The sequence below is a fragment of the Lynx canadensis genome, chromosome B3, assembly GCF_007474595.2.
Source record: "Lynx canadensis isolate LIC74 chromosome B3, mLynCan4.pri.v2, whole genome shotgun sequence".
Taxonomy (NCBI): Eukaryota; Metazoa; Chordata; class Mammalia; order Carnivora; family Felidae; genus Lynx; species Lynx canadensis.
In genome coordinates, this window is record NC_044308.2 from 107,067,736 (window position 1) to 107,092,332 (window position 24,597).

The window sequence follows — 24,597 nt, forward strand, 5'->3', positions numbered from 1 at the left end:
AATAATTCAATATTTTGAGAGAAAAGCTAAATAAATAATAGCATATCCTTACAATGGTATATGATACAGTCATTAAAAATAAAATCTATTTAATGGCATTAAAAAATACCCTCAACAGTATATCAAGTGGAAAGAAAAGGATACAAAATGATATACATAAGCATGTTTCAAATTTGGGGAAAAAAATAAAAGAAAAAGACACACACATACATAGGAAAAAAAATAAGACAGAAATATATACCAGTATGGATGGTGTCAGTTATATCTGGGTGATGGTATCTTTGTTTCTTTTGTATTTTTCTCTGTTTTCCAACTCTTTTACAATGAAATGATATGTTTTATATTTAGTGAAAAAGTGTTTTTAAAACTAGGCATGCATGGTCAGTTAACCAGAGATGCAAACAATCCAAATATTAAATAGTATAAAAACCAGATATAATGTTATTCCCACTTCTTAGGAAAAATATAAACAGCAAATACCTGTATCTCCTTTTTCAAACCATTGATTGCAATTTGATTGTTCCTGTGGGGTTAACAATCTAAAATAAAATAAATAAAATTTAGGTATTATTTGCTCAGTTGATAAATTATTTTAGAAATTAAAACATTTTCCTATTTTTAAATATTTTGTTTTTTAAAGTTTATCTATTTTGAGAGACAGAGAGGAAGGGACAGAAAGAGAGAAAGAGAGAGAATCCCAAGCAGGCTCTGCACTGACAGTGCAGAGCCCACGGCGGGGCTCAATCCCATTACCCCAGGATAATGACCTGAGCCAAGATCAAGAGACAGATGCTTAACCAACTGAGTCACCCAGGCGCCCAGCATTTTCCTATTTTTAAAAGTTACCTGAAATGCATCGTATTTTGTGAATTTTTAATAGCCACGGCATTTGAGCATTTTGAATGTTTACTCACAGTAGAGTCATTAAGTACCTGAACAAAAGAAATGAAGCATTAGAATTGGCTACATAAACAACAAAATTTTTTTTCTTGTCATGGCTACTGAAGGCTCTCCAAGAACATTGTCATCCTCTTCCTCATCATCATTATCAATATGAACAACCACTACAAACATTAAATGAAACCACTATATACAAAATATTAAGTCAAATACTGGGACACAAAGGTTAAAACTCTCAAGGAATTTGATATTTTGGACAAGTATAACAACTATGCTTGGTAGCATTTTGACATTTAAGGTAAACTTAAAATTTTTATCCCATATTTATGATTAATCAAGTCAATCTTACCATTTTCTCAACTGATTTCTGTGTCTATTCTCTGTAACCTCTTAAATTCAACATAAAAAAGCAAAACAGCAGATTAAAGGATTAAAGGCTGAAATTTTATTTTTTATATATGTGTGGAAAAGGTAATATTTCATTTTTAACTTTAACTAAATTTAATATCAATATCTAAGCCACTGCTTTATTTATTTTTGTATTGTCTATTTCAAGTCATTCATTCTCTGTGAGTGACTCATTCTGAAGAGTTTCTGATTTTTATTTGACCCAAAATAAAAATATCTTTAATAGGAAAGTTTATCCCATTTGTTTTTGTTATAACAGCCACTGGTCTTAATTCTGTCATCTTACTGTGCTTTAGATAAGACCTTGTCCTTTAAAGGGCATTTGTCCCTTAAAGAACAAGTGTTGTTACTGCTTTATGTTTTAAACAATACACATGTTTCTATTGGTCTCTTGGTAAAAGTATTTATACAAGTTAAGTAGTTGTTTAGAGTAGATGCTAAGAATTAAAATTGTTGAGTATGTGCATTTTTATGTGTAATAAATACTATGAACCAGTCCTCTGAATTATACCAAATTACATTCCACTATTGACTTCAGTAGATATTATCAAATGTTGTAGTGTACGCAAATCTGATAGGTGAAACCATATATATCATTGGTTTAATATGCCTTTCCCTTTGCCCCCGAGCTCAAGCACCTTATTATGTCTAGTGACACTTCGTCTTTCTTTTTCTGTAAATTGCTTATCTTTTGCCCATTTAAAAAATTAATTTGTATTAGTATTTCTTTGTATGTTATGCATACCAATCTCCTGTCCATTCTGTCATTCTCTTCAACTTTGTTGGTGTCTTTTGTCACACATTAAGTTTTTTATTTTAATGTAGTCCATTGACTAGTTTTTCTTATACCACACTGTTGTAATTACCACATTTTGATAATATTTAAAACTGTTCTGGGATGATGAAAATGTTCTGGAATTAAGACAGTGGTGACAGTTACACTACCTTTTGAATACACTAAAAACCACTAAAATGGGCACTTTAAAATGGTGAATTTTATGATAAACTTTTAAGCATCTAATAGTATGAGTCTCCCTTATGTTGTTTAAAAAGATCTTATATTTTAAATCTTTATTTGAACTCATTTATTAATATGTTAATGTAGTGAATCATATTGATAGACTTTTCCAATGCTATTATTGCATTCCTTGGGAAAACCATGTTTTAGTCATAAGATATTATTCTTTTAATGTTACACTGCCAAATTAGGTTTGCTGATCATTTATTTGGGTTTCTACATGTATGTTCATTCTTGAGACTAATGTACAAATTTTTTTCATTCACTATCTCTGTCCTTGCTCCCTAATAAATTATGTATAATTTGTTGCATAGCTTCCAACTTCTATGCTCTGGAATTGCTTAAATAAAAAGATTGCCCTCAACTGGCAATTTTGCCTCTCAGGGAATATCTAACAATGTCTGGAGGTATTTTAAGTTTATTTATTTATTTTGAGAGAGCGAGAGCAGGGGAGGGGCAGAAAGAGAGAGGGAGAGAGAATCCCAAGCAGACTCTGCACCATCCACGCAGAGTCCCATGTGGGGCTCAATCTCATGAACCGTGAGGTCACGACCTGAGCAGAGATCAAGAGTCAGAAGTTTAACCAACCAAGCCATGGAGGCGCCCCTGAAGATATTCTTCACTGTCTTTTCTTAGGGATGAGGTGCTATTGGCCTCTAGATCACAAGGTGACCCTACAACAAAGAATTATCTGGCCCAAAATGTCTATAGTGTCATGGTTTAGAAACTCAATTTTTTCCTAAAGGTTTGGTAAAATTTACCTGAAAAACTCATTCCCACGTGTTTTGAAAGGGGTGTGTGTGTGTGTGTGTGTGTGTGTGTGTGTGTGTGGCAGAGGGAGAAGGGAGGCACATAAAGAAGAAAAGAAAAAACAGAGAACTGCTTACATTTCAGTTTCACCTACATTTCCATTTCTAGTTAATTGATCTATTCATGCTTTTCTTTTTCAGGCTATTTAATAACTTATATTGTCCTATAAAATTGTCCCCCTCACCTACATTTTCAAATTTACTGATATAAAGTCTTACATAGTATTCTCTTAAGACTTTGAAAAGATTTCTTCCATATATTCAATGATACGTACTCTTCCCTCTCTATTTTATTAAATATAATAAAATTTATTTTATTGATATTTAAAAGTTATTAATTTTTGGCTATACTGATTAACCCAACCTTTTAATTTCATTAATTTCTCTTTTTCTCTTTATTAATTCCTACTTTCTTTGCATTAATTGTTATTTTCCTATTTTGAGTTGAACTTTTCATGCTTGGAATTAAACTTTTCCTACTTAAAGTTCAGCTACTTTTAATCTTTATTTTCTATATTTGTTTTCAAATATAAATTTCTCTCTGAGAAGCAATTTGGCTATATTCCACAGGTTTTGGTTTATAGTATTCTTTTAAATAATTTTTAAGTTTTCTTTTTATTTCTTCTATAACCCCCAAATAATTTGAAAGTGTAAGTTTCCTTTCCCTCTGCTAAGTACTTTTTTTTTGAGAGGAGGGCTATATTTTTGTTTAACTTATATTTTTTATAGGTAGTGGTAAGTGAAGAGAACAACTTTTTAGAATTGATTGAGGTATTCTTTTGGTTCTAGTAAACAGTTAATTTTGGTGAATACTGCAAATATCAGGAAAAGAAAGTATAAAGGGAGCCTAAGAAATGACACTGTATAAATGGTCCTATCATCCCTGATTAGTGAACCTGAGTCACCTACTTTAGAATTTCACTGCAGGTAAGAGAAAAATGTTTATCTTGTTTAAGATGCTGTTATTTCATTTCATTGGTTTTGTATTGTTAAATGTGTAACCAAACTCAACCCTAAACTCAAGATACTACTTTTTTTGAGAAAGCTATCCTTTTTAAAATTATGGATTAAATACTTTCTTGGAATTCCATTAATTTTTATTTTATTTATTTTGAAAATGTATAATTTGGTTTATCGTGGTTCTTATGACTTGGTGAGTTATTCTTTTTAAAAACATGAAATATATCTTTCCCTATTAATGCTTTTTGTCTTGAACTCTGTTTTTTAATTTTTAAATTTTAGTTAACATACACTCCAATACTGGCTTCAGGAGTAGAATTCAGTGATTCATCACTTACATACAATACCCAGTGCTCATCACAAGTGCCCTCTTTAACATCCATCACCCATCTAGCCCATCCCTCACCCACCTCCTTCCATCAACCTTTAGTTTGTTTTCTATCATTAAGAGTCTTTTGTGGTTTGTTTCCCTATTTTATATGGCATTGTAATAACAATGTTTTTGTCCCATTGTTCTACCTTTACCCTTCATTTGTCAAGTTTTTTCAGCTCTTCTATTTTAAAAGTATGTATATGGCTGTACCACTCTAGAAAACAGTATGGAGTTTCCTTAACAAGTTAAAAATAGAACCAGCCTACAATCCAACAACTGCACTACTGGGTATTTACCCAAAGGATATAAAAATACCAATTCAAAGGGATACATGCACCCTGATGTTAGAGCAGCATTATCAACAATAGCCAAATTACGGAAAGAGCCCAAAAGTCCATCGACTGATGAATGTATAAAGAAAATGTGATATATATGTATATGTATATTATATACATGTGTGTGTATTATATATATATGTATATATGTGTGTATTATATACACATATATAATGGAATATTACTCAGCCATCAAAAAGATTGAAATCTTGCCATTTGCAATGATGTGGATGGAGCTAGTATTATTCTAAACAAAATAAATCAGCCAGAGAAAGATAAATCCCATACGATTTCACTCCTAGGTGGAATTTAAGAAAACAGATGAACATAGGGGCAGGAGAGAGGCAAACAAACCATAAAACAGACTCTTAACTACAGAGAACTAACTGAGGGTTGCTGGAAGGGAGGTGGGCAGTGTATGGGCTAGATGGATGATGGGGATTAAGGAGTGCATTTGTCTGATAAGCACTGGGTGTTGTATGGGAGTGAAGAATCACTAAATCCTACACCTGAAACTAATATTACACTGTATGTTAACCATCTGGAATTTAAATAAAACTTGGAAAAAAATATAAGTATATGTCTGTATTTTGTTTATATATCCCATAGAAGCATCTCTGTCACATTTCTGAATACTGATTTGTTCAGAACTATTTATGGCATCTTATTTTCTATTTATAATGTATTCTAGTTATTTTATCTACTCTTCCATCCCTGCCTTTTGTTGGACTGATTAAGTTGTTCCATCATTTTTCTTCTACTGTTTTAAAACTAGTGCATGTCATTTCTCTTATTTTGGTTACTCTTACATGTTTAACATACACGCATAAATTCACATTTTCCCAACAACATATAAGTGAATCAGTATTTGTATCTTCTCTCTACTTCCATCCCCGCCCCCAAGAAAAGAACTTGGGTAAACTTTTGTTTCCCTTATTTATCTTCCTACCTTCATCCCATATTGATCTCATCTGAAATTTTAGTACCAGATTTAAACATTTTTGTAATTAATACATATTTACGATAAGTTTCACTAATTAATTTGGTTACCACTACACCTCTATCTGTATGTATTAATTACAAATTAATGAAAGGCAATTATATTTTCCATTGAGAATTCCCCCCTGGACTATTTTCAGGAAGAATGGGGGAAGACAGAGATGTGCCACACCAGAAGCTAGCTTTCTGGGTGGTATGCTCCTTATTTTTCTTAAGCATCAAGAACCCCCTAGAAGGGCGACTGGGTGACTAAGTTTGTTAAGCATCTGACTCTTGACTTTGTCTCAGGTCATGATCTCATGGTTTCTGAATTCAAATCTGTGTTGGGCTCCGTGTTGATGGTGCAGAGCCTGCTTGGGATTCTCTCTCTCCCTCTCTCTCTCTCTCCACCCCTCCTCTGCATGTGCTCTCTCTCAAAATAAACAAACTTAAGAAAAGAAGAACTCCCTAGAGTTACCATCTATCTCTCTAACCGAAGCTCCTATACTTACTGCTTCCACCTACAGACAGTGATCCATTGCTGATGCCTAGCCAAAGGCAGAGTAGATATGAGTTGAACAGGTGTTAACTAATTAACTCCCACTGAAGTAACCCAACCGATTACCCTATTCATTGTCTCCAGACCTATACCTTCTATAATAGTGTTCTATGCAAGTCCTGGGTCACAATTTCCCCCTTCAATCTAATCCTGTTTTCCTCCTTCAGAAATATCTGGGTTTGACTAGGTACAGGGCTTGGCATTTTTAAATACCTTTTCTATTTTTTTAGAGTAAGTGAGAAGGCTACAGTATATGTTCAGGCTGCCATATTGAAATTCTTTTAAGATTTTTAGACACTGAGGTTGTAGTAATGGCTGATTTAATATATTTATAACACACACACACACACACACACACACCCATGTTCTAAATGAAATACATTCATTATCTCATTTAATGCAAGCAAATATTTAATTTATACTATTAAAAAGGAAATACCTACCTGCATGTTGTTTCCTTTCTGCCTAAAGTCAATACTGGCAAGCTTTGACTGTTTCACAGAACTTTCTTCTTTTTTATCTAGGTTATTAAATTGTACAACTTCAAATGAATTTCAGAGATAGAATCAAATATTATGCCCAAAATTCAACATAAACTTGTAATTAAAAAAATCAAGTTACATGAAGATTGAATTTAAATTATAGAAGTGTGTGGAATTCCTGCAAACCTTTTAATTCCTCACTATATAAACTATCATAACAAGCATGAGTGTAAAATGAAAACCAGCTTACAAAACTACATCTTTATAGTGAGGAACCAAATAAGACTGAGGGAAAAAGAACAGCTAGTGCAGTTAATCTAATACAATGTAGTTAATCTAATCTGCAGATCCACTGAATGAAACACGATTCAAATATCTCAGTGACTAGGTCACAAATATCATTAATACAAGTCAGCTACCCACTTTAATTACATACACTAATAACACAATTCCTCAAATGAAAAATTATTATTCACCCTCCTCTGGCAGCTGTGTGACCCAACCAGAACACTTGTTTTAATATTATGCGGATGATTTCTCTCTCAAAGAGAAAAAAGTTAGGGATAGAAGGCATATTGTTCACTCTCAGAAAGAATCAAAGTTATACTTTTCTGAGTCTATTTGTCTCTAGTATTGTTTGTTCTTGCTTACACCAAATGATAACAAAATTTGCTTCTGCCTTTTCTTCTATGTGTTTACAAAGAAAACTAAGTTTTTAAATAATTAACAGATACTGTACCTACAACTCTTGCCTCTGAAGAATGCATTTTCATTGGTCTGACTTTCTCAGATTCATATGGAAGAAATAATCGACTGTTTTGAGGGGCTTTATTCAATATAAGTACATGTTGTTCATCTTTTTCAAAAATTCTGAAGGGTAAATTACATTAAATATTTAGTAAGTAAAAAATTAACATATTTTAAATCTAGAAGAGACTTATATACTATATAAATTCATTTTGCAGATAGTAAAACTGAGTTTCAGAAAATTTAAAATATCTGCCCAATAAAATTATTTACTGGTGTCACAGCTAAAACACACTTTTCCAGATTAAGTCCAGTGCTCTTCTCAGTATACCACACTCTCATTTTAAAACATAATCAATTTACTCAAGGGATACAGGAGTGCTGATGCATAGGGGCACTTGTACTCCAATGTTTATAGCAGCACTTTCAACAATAGCCAAATTATGGAAAGAGCCTAAATGTCCATCAACTGATGAATGGATAAAGAAATTGTAGTTTATATACACAATGGAATACTACTTGGCAATGAGAAAGAATGAAATATGGCCTTTTGTAGCAACGTGGATGGAACTGGAGAGTGTTATGCTAAGTGAAATAAGTCATACAGACAAAGACAGATACCATATGGTTTCACTCTTATGTGGATCATGAGAAACTTAACAGAAGACCATGGGGGAGGAGAAGGAAAAAAAAAAGTTAGAGGGAGAGAGCCAAACCATAAGAGACTCTTAAAAACTGAGAATAAACTGAGGGTTGATGGGGGGTGGGAGGGAGGGGAAAGTGGGTGATGGGTATTGAGGAGGGCACCTTTTGGGATGAGCACTGGGTGTTGTATGGAAACCAATTTGACAATAAATTTCATATTAAAAAAATACAATATAATAATTTTAGGAGAATTTCTAAACATGTTAAAAAATTTCTAAACAAAACTTTATCCACAAATAACATGCTACAGATTTCAGAGTACTTCAAACTTTAAAAATAATTATTCAGAAACAATTCAGCTACATGAATCCAGAAACCACTAAAGCAATAACACTTTAATGGGTCTTTTTAGTTTTTTACTTAAAATTTTACTTAAGTTTTTTACTCATTGAATTTTTTCTAAAGAAATAATTTTAATTAGTTTTAGTTAAATAATTTAAATGATGTTATTTATAATAACTATGAAATAGATATTGAGTAAAAATGACTAAACAGTTACATAAATTCCTCTCAATATAGAGGATTTTTACAGTACTAAAAAGTCATGAAGTGAAATTCTATACATGTACTTATTTCCTACTCAATTTCTTTGGAGAATTAAAGACAACATTATTTTTTTTTTAATTTTTTTTCAACGTTTTTTTTTTATTTTTTGGGACAGAGAGAGACAGAGCATGAACGGGGGAGGGGCAGAGAGAGAGGGAGACACAGAATCGGAAACAGGCTCCAGGCTCCGAGCCATCAGCCCAGAGCCTGACGCGGGGCTCGAACTCACGGACCGCGAGATCGTAACCTGGTTGAAGTCGGACGCTTAACCGACTGCGCCACCCAGGCGCCCCAAGACATTATTATGTTTGTAAGAAGTGGGAGGGGGGAATCAAGAAAATTAATAGATCCAAGGAAGTGGGATCAGAGAAATTAACTTTGGAGAGGAAATGTGTTGAAACATCAGGACAAGAGTAATGGAGCCTACTAAGGAGATGAATTTAAAAAGAATAAAAAAGCATTTGGGCAAAAAGAGAAAAGGTAGAAATTTTATCAGACACAGCAACAGTAACACATCTATTTTTCTGTCACACAGTAACAGGTAAAATCTAACTTTTTTTTTTTAATGCCTCCCTCACTGATGTCTGCTTTATCACCATAAGGATGAAAAGCAAGGAAACATATGATGCCACAGATTCAGTAGCATTTTGATTCATCTTCACTCTCTGTGGCAAAAGAACGGTCAAGCTGGTGACAGAGTGAAAAAAAGGTAAATACAGGGGTGCCTGGGTGGCTCAGTTGGTTGGGCATCCAGCTCTTGTTTTCAGCTCAGGTCATGATCTCATGGTTCTAGGGACAGAGTCCCATGTTGGGCTCTGCACTGATAACACACAGCCTGCTTGGGATTCTCTCTGTCCTCTCGCCGCCCCTCCCCCACTGGCTCACGCATGCTCAGTTCTCTCTCAGAATAATAAATAAATAACCATTTTTTATGGTTAATAAATAAAAAGTTTTAAATGGTTGTTATGGGGGGGGGGAGAGGGAGGGAGAGAGAGAGAGAGAGCACACAAAAAGAGAGAGGCAGAGAGAGAGGGGGAGACCCAGAATCCAAAGCAGGCTCTAGGCTCTGAGTTGTCAGCACAGAGCCCCACATGGGGCTCGAACTCACACGAACTGGGAGATCATAACCTGAGCTAAAGTCAGACGCTTAACTGAATGAGCCACCAGGCTCCCCTGTAAATAAATAAACATCTTTTAAAAAGTTAAATATAATGCTGCTCCCACTATTATTCCTTTGTTTTACTCCTACTGGTGACCCATCATGGAAACTGGATGAAAGGTAGCTTATAAAACAGCAAATGTGCTGCTGCTACCTTATTTCTCTCTATACATTATCCTTGGCCTTACTAAATAACAAGCATATTTTAATGTTAGTCTACAGTATTTAAGGGTATAAATTACTATTTTTCATAATAAATAAGCAGAAAATAGCCTGCACAAAAATGTATATAGATACTGTGTGAATATTAGTGGCTTGGGATAGAATATGGAATCAAATGTTTAGATGCAGAATAACCATTCACATAAAATCCCATTTTAAGGTTTACCTATACCTTTCTTTCAATTCCTTTCTCTTTTCCTTATTTTTATTTTTTTCTTCCAGAGTTTCTGCAAGATTCTTAGTTTCATGAAGTCTTGCAATCTGCTAAAAAGAAAAATGACAAAGCAGAACAAAGTAAGTACCAAGGAACACATGCTTTATCTTAATAAATATGATTTTTTCTATATAATTACAGGATTTATGTTTTTGTAGTATTAGCTATATTTAGTAAAAGTTGCTAAAACCAGGTCAAAATTAACAATAAATCATACTCCTTTAATTTTTCCTTACAATTTCATTAGCCAACCTAGATTCAATGAACTTCCATCTTCTTTTTTAAAGACTATGATCAGAAGCAAAGCAGACATCAATTCCCCGTAAATAGACCTAGTTATCATACATTTTAAAGGAAGTAGCATCTACTTTGTTCTTACTACTAAAATGACTTTACTGTTATTTGGAACCTAATACCTATGAATGGTAAATGTATCTTCTTTAACACAATTTTCAAAAAATTCAGAAAATTAGCTACTCTATTTTTTTCTCAGAATCTGGAAGTAACTTTGATGGGTTCTCAGTCGATGAAAGCCATTTCAATAGATGACATTAAAAATGTATTCAAGAAATTATGCACCATCAATCTTTAAGTCTAAACTAGTTCTAGCCTAGCTCTATAAAGATTATAGTCATAAATTTTCAAGATTAAGTTCTTAAAACCATTTATTGTCTTGTTTTCTTTGCTGACAACACTGTTGTAGTGAGTGCCTTTAAATTCCTGTTATTAAGCTACATCTTGCTCTTTACTCATCTTTTTTCAGCTGCCAAAGAAAATTAAACCATTCCCTAAAACTTAAAATTAAATATACTTACTACCTAAAACATATTTTTGGATCCAAAGATAATCTGAGGCAAATAAATTATCATAAGCCATTCTCCATATTTAGGCTTTTTGGAAATAGCTCTTCTAAGACTAAATATACCATTACACATATACCTTAAATATATTAGAAATATATTACAAAATATATACCTGGTTTAAATAATTAATTTCTATTTCCACTTCATCTACTTCTTTCTTCAATTCAGATGAACTTTTGGAAAAACTTCTGGCATGTTTAAGAATATTTTGTGTTTTACATCTCACATTAACCCTTTTATATTAAGGAATGATGTTATGCAAGTAAAATTGACATTTATAACATATGTACCATATCAGAAATAGTTAACATTATGTCACATTATTTATAAAATGTTCCATATAAGCAGTAAGCAATATTAATAACAGTGCCTGAAAATAGGTAATGCTAACATGAACATTTGGCAAACTGACAAAGATAACTTGTTGCTTACCTATATTATGTAATGAACTTAAAAACATTTCACCTAAAATATGTTAGAATTTTTTTTCACTTAAATATTTCACATGGGGTTTTTTTGCTTTTGTTTTTTTACCTACGTTCATCAAGTTATTTGGTATAACTAAAAATATGTAATCAATTCAGGTCCAAATTTAACTTCTTGTGTTTCCATTATTTATTTGTTCCAAAATCAATATTTAAAAATCTACCCAATCAATTTCTCTTTTCTTGTTCTGTAAGGTTCATCAGTGCAGCCTGCAGGACTCAGAAAACAGCAAGATCTTCCATCTGGACTTTCTGCTTGAACTGAAGTTACACCAATTTCAAGTAGAGAATTTCTCAGCTGTTAACAGACATCCTGCACAGTTATTAATCACTACAACTTCCTAAGTTACTCTATAATCCATTTAGGGGAATTTAAAAATAAAATAGTGATAGTGAACAAGAACTCCAGAGAAAATCTATTTAAGATGGAATATCTCCTACTCTGCCCTAAAATATATAATTTATATGCTGGAACATAAAATTTCACATGAATATTATTTATGCTATATTGTTATAAAAAGTATCAATTAAATTTTAAATATAGACATTTAAGTCCTAATCTTCAATTCTCCCTACCTTCATCACCTGTTCTTGTTTCTCATATAATCTTGTAACTCATCCCTTCCTACATCCAACCCCCTAATCCCCGCTATACCTCATGCATCAATGAACCTCTGCCTCTTCCCATTGAGAAGTTACAACACAGGCAGCAAATGAACAACTATGCTGTTTACAGTTGTTTATAAGCTAAAACCTAAACATGAAGGCAGCAAGCAGCAAAGGAGTTAAAAGATGATTTAGGATGAAGCAGAATGAAGCAAGGTAGAATGCAGGGATAAAGAAGACTTAGTACAAACAGTGGAGTTATAATCTAATAGGAAAGCATATGAAGGATTGCAGGTTGGAAGAGGATTAAAGTTCTAAGTTCATCATCAGGGAAGATCACCTTGACAAACAGATGAGACTTAGACCAATTAAGAATTACTTAATCATCTAATATAATGCCACTGTATTAGAATTATTTGTTTACGTGTCTGTCTCCCTTACTAAACTGTGAGCTCCCTGCAAGAAAGCTCTGTATCTTCTTGAGGATTGCCTGGCACAAGGTAGTCCCCAATGAATTTCTATAGATGAGTAAATAATTGTGATTACCACCTTCCATTCTAACAAGTAATAACGAATTGATTTAATTGGAATTCTTTCTTTGGTAAGACAGAGCAAGAAGACTTCTTCATTGGTTTGGTTGCTAAGATACACCACTTAAAGCAGTCATCACTTTATTCTCATTAAAACTGCTTGCTTCTGATCACATGTATATAAATATGAAAACTAACCCCAGCTGACCTGTAAAGTAACTTCTCCATTTTTTTTTATTTTTTTTTTAATTTTTTTTTTCAACGTTTATTTATTTTTGGGACAGAGAGAGACAGAGCTTGAACGGGGGAGGGGCAGAGAGAGAGGGAGACACAGAATCGGAAACAGGCTCCAGGCTCTGAGCCATCAGCCCAGAGCCTGACGCGGGGCTCGAACTCACGGACCGCGAGATCATGATCTGGTTGAAGTCAGACGCTTAACCGACTGCGCCACCCAGGCGCCCCACTTCTCCATTTTTTTAATTAAACAAGCAAAAAACTCCAAATCCATGTGATACTTACCAAGGAATCACAATGACAAAATACAGAAAAAAACACTTATCTACAAAAATTCTAGGTAGAAGTACTTTTGTGGATACATATGTAATGTCCATTTAGTAAGTGATGGAAAAGGAGCAGGTACTGAAAAACAAAATCATATTTTAGTCTAATTCATTATTCATTACAAAGATACAATTATTAAACAATATATAAAAAATATTAATACCTAGAAGTTCCATAAAGATAGCTTCATTCATTTTTAGTTGTTCAGTACATGCCAACACTCTATTTTGAATTTCTTCATGTTCTTTTTTCTTCTCATAATATACATGTGAAAGAGGTGTTTCTGAGTATTTTAGTTGATATTGCTTCAAAACATCTTTATACTGACATACATAATCATGATACATTTTTCTGTTAAAATTTTAAAAAATGATGTCAATATAAAAACAGTATATCTAGAAACTTTCTAAGTATCACTTGTTAAAGTCTACTAAACTAAGTATAAATGGCAAGTCAAATACCTACTTATCCGTTTCCCTCAATACTGTCTGCCCTTCAAACTTTCCTTAACTCCATCACACTTTTCAAGTCTTTACTTTCCCACTACCTGAGTTATTCATTCCTTAATCCTCTTCCATTTAACTTTTACTCTCACCATTCCAAAGAAACTACCCTTCACAAGGTCACCAATGATCTAACTGTCCAACTCAGTGATCTCTTTTTTCCTCATCCTAAGACAGTGCAGAACCTTTTTTTTTTTTTAGTTTTTATTTAAATTCTAGTTAGTTAACATACAGTCTAATATTAGTTTCAGGTGTACAATTTAGTGATTCAGCACTTACATACAACACCTGGTGCTCATCACAAGTGCACTCCTTAATCTCCATCACCTATTTAACCCATCCCCCACCCACCTCTCCTCTGGTAAACATTAGTTTGTTCTCTACAGTTAAGAGTCTGTTTCTTATTTGCCTCTTTTTTCTCCCTATGGTCATTTGTTTTGTTTCTTAAATTCCACATAGGAGTGAAATCATATGGCATTTGCTTTTCTCTGACTTACTTTGCTTAGCATGATACTCTCTAGTTTCATCCATGTCATTGCAAATGGCAAGATTTCATTCATTTTTATGCCTAATGTTCCACTGTGTGTGTGTGTGTGTGTGTGTGTGTGTGTGTGTGTGTGTGTGTGTATACCACATCTTCTTTATCCATTCATCAGTCAGTGAACACTTGGGCTGTTTCCATAATTTGGCTATTGTAGGTAATGTTTGCTATAAACATTGGGGTGCATGTATCCCTTCAAATTAGTGTTTTTGTATTCTCTTGGTAAATACCTAGTAGTACAACTGCTGGCTCATAAGACAGTTCTATTTTTAACTTTATGAGGAACCTCCATACCGTTTTCCAGAGTAGCTGCACCAGTTTGCATTTCCACCAACCAGTGCAGGAGCGTTTCCCTTTCTCCACATCCTTGCCAATACCTGTTGTTTCTTGTGTTGTTGGTATTTGGGATTTCATCAAAAGATATTTGAGACTTCATCAAAGTTAAAATTTTTTTTTAATGTTTATTTATTCTTGAGACAGAGACAGAGCGTGAACAGGGGAGGGGCAGAGAGAGAGGGAAACACAGAATCTGAAACAGGCTCCAGGCTCTGAGCTGTCAGCACAGAACCTGACATGGGGCTCAAACCCACGAACTGTGAGATCATGACCTGAGACGAAGTCAGACGCCCAACCGACTGAGCCACCCAGATGCCCCAAGACTTCATCAAAATTAAAACCTTCTTCAGTGAAGGAAACAATCAATAAAACTAAAAGGCAATTTATAGAATGGCAGAAGATATTTACAAATGACATATCTGACAAAGGGTTAGTATCTAAAATATATAAAGAACTTATAAAACTCAACACCCCCAAATGAATGATCCAATTAAAAATTGGCAGAAGACATGAATAAACATTTTTCCAAAGAAGATAAACAGATGGCCAACAGACACAGGAAAAAGTGCTCAACACTCATCATCAGGGAAATGCAAATCAAAACTACAATGAGAACCTGGTTCTTCTGATGACTTCCTGATCTCTATCCTCCCTGAGTTTTCAGTTGTTATTGTCCCCAGTCCATCTACCTCTACAACTATGTGTTCTAAATCCTCAACTCTCTAAGCTAACATTATAAAGGAAGTCATGTTTTATGTGTTAGAACTCTAGGTTCACAATCATTCTTATATACTCCATATCTGTTTTATGAAGGAAATTTCAGCACTGTTTGGAGGAGCTCCTCCAGTCTAAATCAGGTAGAGGTGGATCAGTCATCTATGTAGACACAAGTCTTAAGTGGGACAGTTAATTCTTGCAAAAGGATATTAACTCTTCCTTCTCATTTGACTTTTGCTTGATCTACAATAGGGGTCAGTTACTATGACCTATGGGCCAAATCTAACCTGTCACTTGTTTTTGTATGGCCTGTGAGCTAAGAATAACTTCTGAATTTTAAAATTACTGAAAAACAAAATAATAGTATTTCATGACACATTAAAATTATATGAAATTCAAGCTGTAATGTCCATAAATAAAGTTTTATTAGAACACAGCCATTCATTTTGTATTGTCTAAAGTTGTTCTTGCATCACAACAGTAAGGTGGAGTATCAACAGAGACTTAGTATAACCCACAAAGCCTAAAATATTTACTATCTGGCTCTTTATAAAAAAAAAAGTTTGCTGGGGCGCCTGGGTGGCTCAGTCGGTTGAGCGTCCGACTTCAGCTCAGGTCACGATCTCGCGGTCCGTGGGTTCGAGCCCTGCATCGGGCTCTGGGCTGATGGCTCGGAACCTGGAGCCTGCTTCCGATTCTGTGTCTCCCTCTCTCTCTGACCCTTCCCCGTTCATGCTCTGTCTCTCTCTGTCTCAAAAATAAACTTAAAAAAAAAATTAAAAAAAAAAAGTTTGCTAATCCTAATCTACAACAATGAAAATGTTCAATCCAGGTTTATCATAGGAAATATATTCTTTAGATTCTTTCTACCCAATTCTTAAGTTTCAAGAAAGAACATGCATTGAAAATTTTCTAAAAATACACAGTCCTTATGTTCCTCAAAATTTTGTAAATTTTCTAAATCAAAACATTCTATATGGGGGAAACTTATTTAAAGATACTATGATTATCTCATCTTAACAGATGAGAAAAGAACAGTATTCATAAATGCTTGTATACTGAGAAAAAAAAGTAAGGATAACAGCATTGTACTGATCAGCAGATCTGAATCTCCTCATGTTTTAATTTTTTAATATACTAAATAAACTCTGGGGGCACCTGGGTAGCTCAGTCGGTTAAGCATCTGACTTTGGCTCAGGTCATGATCTCACAGTTTGTGAGTTTGAGCACCATGTCAGGCTCTCTGCTGTCAGCACGGAGCCCACTTCAGATCCTCTGTCCCCCTCTCTTTCTACCCCTCCCCCACTTGTTCTCTATCAAAATAAATTAAAAAAAATATATATATATATATATGTACACTGAACTCTGTCCCCTTTAGCAATATAAAGCAGTTGAGCCCCAAAACTCCTATTCCTCTAAATGCCTATTTGCTAATTAATCCCTCACTTCTTTTTTTTTTTTTTTTTTAGAATTTTTTTTTCAACGTTTATTTATTTTTGGGACAGAGAGAGACAGAGCATGAACGGGGGAGGGGCAGAGAGAGAGGGAGACACAGAATCGGAAACAGGCTCCAGGCTCTGAGCCATCAGCCCAGAGCCTGACGCGGGGCTCGAACTCACGGACTGTGAGATCGTGACCTGGCTGAAGTTGGACGCTTAACCAACTGCGCCACCCAGGCGCCCCAATCCCTCACTTCTTTTTAAAAAAATTTGTTTTTGAGAGACAGAGATAGAGTGCAAGTGGAGGAGGGGTAGAGAGAGAGGAAGACACAGAATCCGAAGCAGGCTCCAGGCTCTGAGCTGTCAGCACAGAGCCCAATGCGGGGCTCGAACTCACAAACTGCAAGATCATGACCTGAGCTGAAGGTCACCTAGGCTGACCACCTAGGCACCCCTAATCCCTCACTTCTTGGGAAAATGGCCCAGGGAAGAGGGAAATACCTATAGAAAACTGAATTGGAGTGGCCAGTTTCAGATGAAATTAGCATTCCACATTTACCCTATTCATGTTGTATATTCATGCCCACTGTTCTTATATACTCCATACAGGGACTTTAGCAGAGACCAGCATAGCAAAATCATGATTCAAGAAGAGCCCTGACTATCTCATCTGCTGACAATACTAGTCTTAATGAATGTCTAGAATGGAAGATTAGGAGAAACAAGAAGCTGGTTCCTCTATTTCCTTCAGCATCCATGATACCAACAAATGGAGTCATTTCCTTTTATAAGCATCTGGTATTGAGTCATCAATTCAATCAACCTATGTGGTTGGTTTAAGAAAGAAATACTTGTTTCCACTATTGAAGTGACTACTCTGGCTACCTAAGAGAAGTCATCCACAACAAACACTATCAGCTAGGTACACTTTTGAACTGCTTTGTTCTAGCCTCTCAAAGAAGCATTTTTAATAATGTTTTATAGCCATGACTTGCATTGAGAGATGTTCTAAGAAGTAATATATATTTTGTTTATTTTGGGGAGGTCACTGAAGATACTACCACACTGTATAATTATCCTTTAATGAGAACTCAGGCGAGAAATTTCTCTCAAATCTCATTACCAGGAAAAACTTCTGCCTATCCTTAACAATTGAACTGTTTTTTAAATGAATACTCTGGGGGCGCCTGGGTGGCGCAGTCGGTTAAGCGTCCGACTTCAGCCAGGTCACGATCTCGCGGTCCGTGAGTTCGAGCCCCGCGTCAGGCTCTGGGCTGATGGCTCAGAGCCTGGAGCCTGTTTCCGATTCTGTGTCTCCCTCTCTCTCTGCCCCTCGCCCGTTCATGCTCTGTCTCTCTCTGTCCCAAAAATAAATAAACGTTGAAAAAAAAATAAAAAAAAAAATAAATTAATACTCTGAATCCCAAAATGATCACATTTCCACAATGCCTGACTATTAGGAATTCCAGAACCTAATCTGTATCTATATTTAACAAATGTACAAGGCCATGTAATATGAATTTCTATTCTAATCAAATGCTTCATCTTCTTACATTATCCTTATATTACTATAGCCTTAATTTTTATATTTAGTTTTCTTTTAACACTATGGCATTATACAAATTATCTCAAATCCTTTTTAGATTGAAGCAGGGTCTAAAAATGACAAAGTAACAGTCTCTTTCACTAATTTCACCCTTTACCTATTCCTTGGATGACTGTATACTCTAGCTTTCTTTCCTTTTTGCTCTATTCATTTCCATGGACAATCTTACCTATTTCCATGATTTCAAATGTCAACAAAGTCCAAATCTATTACTTCAGTTGTTATCTTAAGACCTATCTTTGAATATAAAGGGTATTGCAGTCTATAATTAGTATGTTTTTAATTAAAATATAAAAATTGGAGTGATGTCAGCAAGAGGACAGAATAAAACATCCCTCATGTGTATTGCCCCCTCAAAAATAATAATTACCATATATCCATGGACAAAAGTGCATTTGTGAGAGCTTTGTGATCCAGGTAGGAGACTGTGAAACCCTGGTGTAGTCCAAGACTAAGAAGAGCTATTTTGAGAAGGCAGGCTCACATCCTGGTGGTTAACTCACTCTGGTCCTGACTACAGACCCAGAAATAGTTCTGTACTCCTGAGACCTCAGCTACAGCCCATTTGGCCTTGGGTCTGTTACCAGCACTATACACCAAAGGACTCAGGAGTCATGCCCACCCCTGTGTCAGGAAATAAGCATACATCCCCTGGTCCCAGCTGTGGACCCTGCAGTGGCCCATGAACCAGCTCTAGTCCCTATGGTCGCAGTCTGGGAGCCCCTGGAGGCAAGCTTGCCACACTCATTCAGACTATAGATTCTGGAAGGGCCCCATTAACTGGGCTCGAGCCCATCCCAGCCACAGTCATCAAAGAGTCCTGCTGGCACAGGGATCCAGCAGGAGACACTCCTGTCTGTGCCCCTAAAGATCCTGATACTTGATGGGCCTTATGCTTGGTTCCAACCCCCTCACAGCTACAGTTTATCAGCAGTACTAAGGGTCTAGTTCCCAGTGGGAGACACTCCTGTCTGCACCCAAGGAGATCCTCAAGAGCCATATACTTAGTTCTAGGTCTCTCACAGCCAAAGGCCACCAGCAGACCTGCTAGCCCTGGAGCCCCCCAAATAGGTACTCCTATATGTATCCCTAGAAATTCTAAAAGGGCCCTATACTTGGCTCCAGCCCCTCCTGCTACAGTCAGGGAGTGGTCCAGCTCACCCAGGGACCTGGTGGAAGACAAGCCCTTCTGTCCCTTCATAGCCAGGACTACAGACCTCAATCTTGATTGTGGAAACTGAAACCTCACTAAGGCTCAGTTCCAGTCCTTTCTGGCTACTAAAGTTTAGGGCCAGTCATGACTACCCACAGATCTATCCATTGACTAGCCAGGAGGCCTCCCAGGGACCTATTGGGAGTCATACCAGTCCACACACTTGGTAATAGAAAACAGAAATACCATATGATCCAGTAATTCCACTACTGGGTATTTAGCCCCCAAAAACAAAAATACTAATTCAAAATTATATATGAACCCCTATGTTTATAGCTGAATTATTTACAATAACCAAATATGCAAGCAACCCAAGTGTCCATCTACAGATGAATGGATAAAGAAGTAATATATACGTATGTATGTGTGTGTGTGTGTGTGTGTGAGCGTGCGTGTGTGCACGTGTATGTATGTATATATATATATATATATATATATATATATATATATATATATATACACACACACACACACACATTCAATGGAAAAAATTCAGCCCTGGAGCCCCATGTTGAGCAGAGAGTTTAAAAATAAAAATTAAAAATCCCAACCCTTTAAAAAATTTTTTTAAATGTGGTATATATATATGCAATGGAATTTTTTATTCAGTCATAACAAATAACTGCTGCCATTTATGACACCGTGGAAGGACCTTGAGAGTATTATGCCGAGTGATTAAGAGAAAAACAAATATGATATGATCTTAATTATATGAAAAATCTAAAAAAAGCCAGATCATCAAAACAGAATAGAATGATGGCTGCCAGGGGCCAGGAGATGTTGCCCAAAGGATACAAACTTCCAGTTGTAAGGTAAATAAGTTCTAGGGATTTAACACACAGCATGGTAAATATAACAATACTGTATTATATCCTTAAAAATTGCTAAGAGAGTAAATCTTAAATGTTCTTACTACAAAAAAACCCAGTAGTTATGAGGTGACAGATGTGCTACCTACCTAGCCTTACTGTGGCAGACACTTTAAAACACATAAATGTATCAAGCCATCATGTTTGTACACCTCAAACTTAAACAATGTTATATGTCAATTATATATCAATAAATCCAGAAGAAAAGTAAAAAAAAACAACAAAATAAAGTATAAAAGAGGACATAAAATATAAAAAATGATGAAAATATTTATTAAATATTTCAATATTTATGAAAAAAATATTTATGAAAATATTTCAATTTTTTTAATTAAGTGAAATTAGGGTGCCTGGATGGCTCAGAGTATCTGACTTCAGCTTAGGTCATGATCTCATGATTCCTGAGTTCAAGCCCCGCATCAGGGTCACTGCTGTCAGGGCAGAGCCTGCTTTGGATACTCTGTTCCCTCTCTTTGCCCCTCCCCCACTCATGCTCTGTCTCAAAAATAAACATTTTATAAAAATTAAGTGACACACTGTAGGTTAGCCAATTTGATAATAAATTATATTTAAAAAATAAAAATAAATAAGTAAGTAAATAAATAAATAAATAACTAGCACTGGATTAAAAATCAAGGAAGGTTACATGAAGAAGTGGAATTGTGAAGGCCAAAATATTCCATCAATTTGAATATTTTAAACTTGATCTTTGATGAAGAATTAGATTGATGGAGGGCAGGGGGGAGGGGAAAATAGGTGACCGGCATTGAGGAAGGCACTTGGGATGAGTACTGGGTGTTGTATATAAATGATGAATCATGGGAATCTACTCCCAAAGCCAAGAGCAATCTGTATATTATGTATGTTAGCTAATTTGACAAAAAATTATATTTAAAAAAAACTGACCTTTGAAAAAAAATTAAGTGAAATTATAATGCTATATAATATATTCAAAGTCTTTCAACTTGTTTTATTATATTCACTAATTACATTTAGTACTCAAGACCAGGTTATTTTATACATAATAAAATAAACCCATACAAATATTGGGGTTTCTCCATCAGAATATAATACCCCACTACATTAGCTTTCTGAAAAAGAGAAGTCTCATATCAAATCCCCTTCAAGGTATGCAGGTGCCCTCTGTGCCTATTCAGCAGTTCCCTACTGAAGACTGGAGTGCTTAGCCTGCCACTGAAGACTGATCTGCAGCTCCCACTGCTCAGGCCACTGAATGGATAGGGACAACCACTGAGTGGTCTTAAGCTGCTCTTTTACAGAGGCAAACAAAATGGAAATAAGGTTGATGGAAAACAGTTTCTAAAAAATAAAAATAAATAAAATCCCCTTCAAAAGTCAAAACTCCAAATTTTTCATAAGCTAATTCTATAGCTAACTATTCCCCCAGATGTTTACCTGTAACAATTCAGTTATAAAGACCATTAATTGAAGCACTCTGCTATAACAATTGCTACTGACAAATTGTTTCTACCTAAGGATTCAGTAGAGCTTTATAACGAATAGGTAGACCTCCAATGGTACCGAAAGAGTACAAAGCACTGGATTTACTTTAAAAAAAAAAAAAACAAAAAACCTCTCAACGTACAAAGTTTCTGCATTTTTCAAGTAACGTCTTTGCTACACATATCCTATTAATAAATTATAGAATTGATAAGCTTAAATTAATATACGTACTTGTCTTTTTCACTAGTTTCTTGATAAACAGTAAATTGGTCCTGCATATAGTCTTCATGTTTATGAAAAACATCACATGTTGGCTTCCAGCTATAGAAAAAAAAATTGTAATTAGCATCTCAGAATGACAAATTGTAAGAGATAATAAAAATGAATTTAACCATTTAAAGATAATGAATATCTTCCTGGAGAAAACAAGTTTATAACAAGAAAATATTCCCACCTCTCATCACCACCACTACCACCACTCAGACAATCATACATACACTCAAATATCAACATTGATCAATTTTTATGTAAAACCCATTGTGGAACCATGACTAAGGTAGAAGCAAATGTTACGTGGTTGGACTGTGTATTGCTATGGCATTTCTAGAATATACTCTGCAACACTCCAACATCAGGCTTTCCTTCTATTTCTCATATCTTGGCTAAGAAATTCTTTGGGAATAAGGATTCAAAGAATTATAAGGGCTAAAGAGAGGCTTTTTCTCCCTTGAAACTTAGAAACTCAGATTGTTATACCCTCCTGAACTAGAAAGAAAGAAACTAGGCCAAAATGAATTATAAAATCAGATAGTAAGAATAAAATGAATAGCTATCTTACACATTTTTTGTTTTAAGACTTGAAAAATGTTATCAATGTGACAAATCTAAAATTTGCATATACCATGACAGCTTCCATTCTAAGTGTTGTTCAACTATTTCCTCCAGCTCTTTTTTCTAATCTTTTAATATTTTTTCAGAGTCAAAAAGTTCACACTGGAAGCACAGAGAAGTATATAAGGAAATAGCTATCATCCATATTCTCAAATACAGAATATCTACTACTACTGTTTTAATAAACTATTTCCAGATTTTGTAAGTACAAAATTTAACATCTTTGAGATTATATTCATATATATGTGTATCCTCCTTTATCACCTTTTAAATTATACACATTTTCCTTGTCACTTAGAATTCATTGTAAAGGTTTTAATAAATACATCATATTCCATAACTTTATCTAACCATTCCCATATTGTTGGCCATTTTTGCTTAATCTAAGTTTTTCCATTGTAAATAGAATTTTTACTTAAATATTTGTCTGAATTTCTAACAATTTCCTTAGAAAACATTCCCAAAAATGGAATTATAAGGTCAAAAGTTATACATACACATATTCTGAGTGTTTTAAAAATTCTGTAAGAAATACATGTTCACTGAAAAGATATTCTCTGTAAGCATGTACATATTGATGTACATATTCCCAGTTTATTTCTAATTTTATGTATATATATATATACAATTACTAAGCTGGGTTCATACTATGAATGTTGTTTTATTGCTTCATTCAGTTTGCAATATACATCTTTTCGTGTCAATAGAAAGTTAACCTCTTTCCATGTCAATAAATATACATTCATAATTTTATTGGCTGCTTACTGTTCATATGCACATACCAAAATCCATTTAACCCATCACCTAATGTTGTACGCTAGAGTTGCTTCCAATGTTTTCCTATCATTAAAAAAGGTTGAAATAAAACACCTTGTTATACATTACATCTTTGAGAGAATGCCTAATTATTTCCTTACGAAAAATTCTCAGAAATGGACACGTTTAATCAAAAGTCGTGTTTATTTATTTTTTAATTTTTTAAGCTTATTTATTTATTTTGAGAGAGTTGAGGAGGGACACAGACAGAGGGGGTGAGACTGAATCCCAATCAGGCTCTGCACGGTCAATGCAGAGCCTGATGCAGGGCTTAAACTCACAAATCAAGAGAACGTGACCTGAGCCAAAGTTGGACACTTAACCCACTGAGCCACCCAGGTACAACAAAAGTCATGTTTATTTTTAAAGCTTTTTAAAAAAATACTGACATATCATCCAAAAGGTTTATACCAGCATACATTACTATAGTGTACAAGGTAAGTGATTTTCTTATTCCCTGGCCAACACAGGATATTATCTTTCTTTAAATTTCTGTAAAACTTAAAAGGCAAAAAGTAGCATTTTATTATTGCTTGAATTTGGATGTCTTAGATTACTAGTAAGATTGGGCATTTATTCACATGTTTCTTAAACATACATTTCTTCATTTTGGTATTTACCTATTCCTATTTATTTTCTTTGCCCATTTTTCTAACAGGGCTTTTGCTTATTAGTTTCCACAAGTACTTTACATTTTTAAAAATAACCATTACTTGACACTTTTCCAACCTTATTCTTTTGC

At 34.6% G+C, this 24,597-nt stretch overlaps 1 protein-coding gene across 1 annotated transcript in view; it reads right to left on the reverse strand.

The window, feature by feature from the left end:
• CB3H14orf39 (chromosome B3 C14orf39 homolog) overlaps window positions 1-24,597 on the reverse strand; it is a 51,092-nt gene that overhangs the window by 21,383 nt on the left and 5,112 nt on the right. The window contains exons 4-12 of the mRNA XM_030320342.1: window positions 22,380-22,469; window positions 13,624-13,811; window positions 13,496-13,538; window positions 11,391-11,511; window positions 10,374-10,465; window positions 7,562-7,692; window positions 6,784-6,860; window positions 847-932; window positions 481-539 (exon numbers count right to left, since the gene is read on the reverse strand). Of these exons, the coding sequence (XP_030176202.1) occupies window positions 481-539; window positions 847-932; window positions 6,784-6,860; window positions 7,562-7,692; window positions 10,374-10,465; window positions 11,391-11,511; window positions 13,496-13,538; window positions 13,624-13,811; window positions 22,380-22,469 (887 nt within the window). The remainder of the gene's footprint in view (window positions 1-480; window positions 540-846; window positions 933-6,783; window positions 6,861-7,561; window positions 7,693-10,373; window positions 10,466-11,390; window positions 11,512-13,495; window positions 13,539-13,623; window positions 13,812-22,379; window positions 22,470-24,597) is intronic.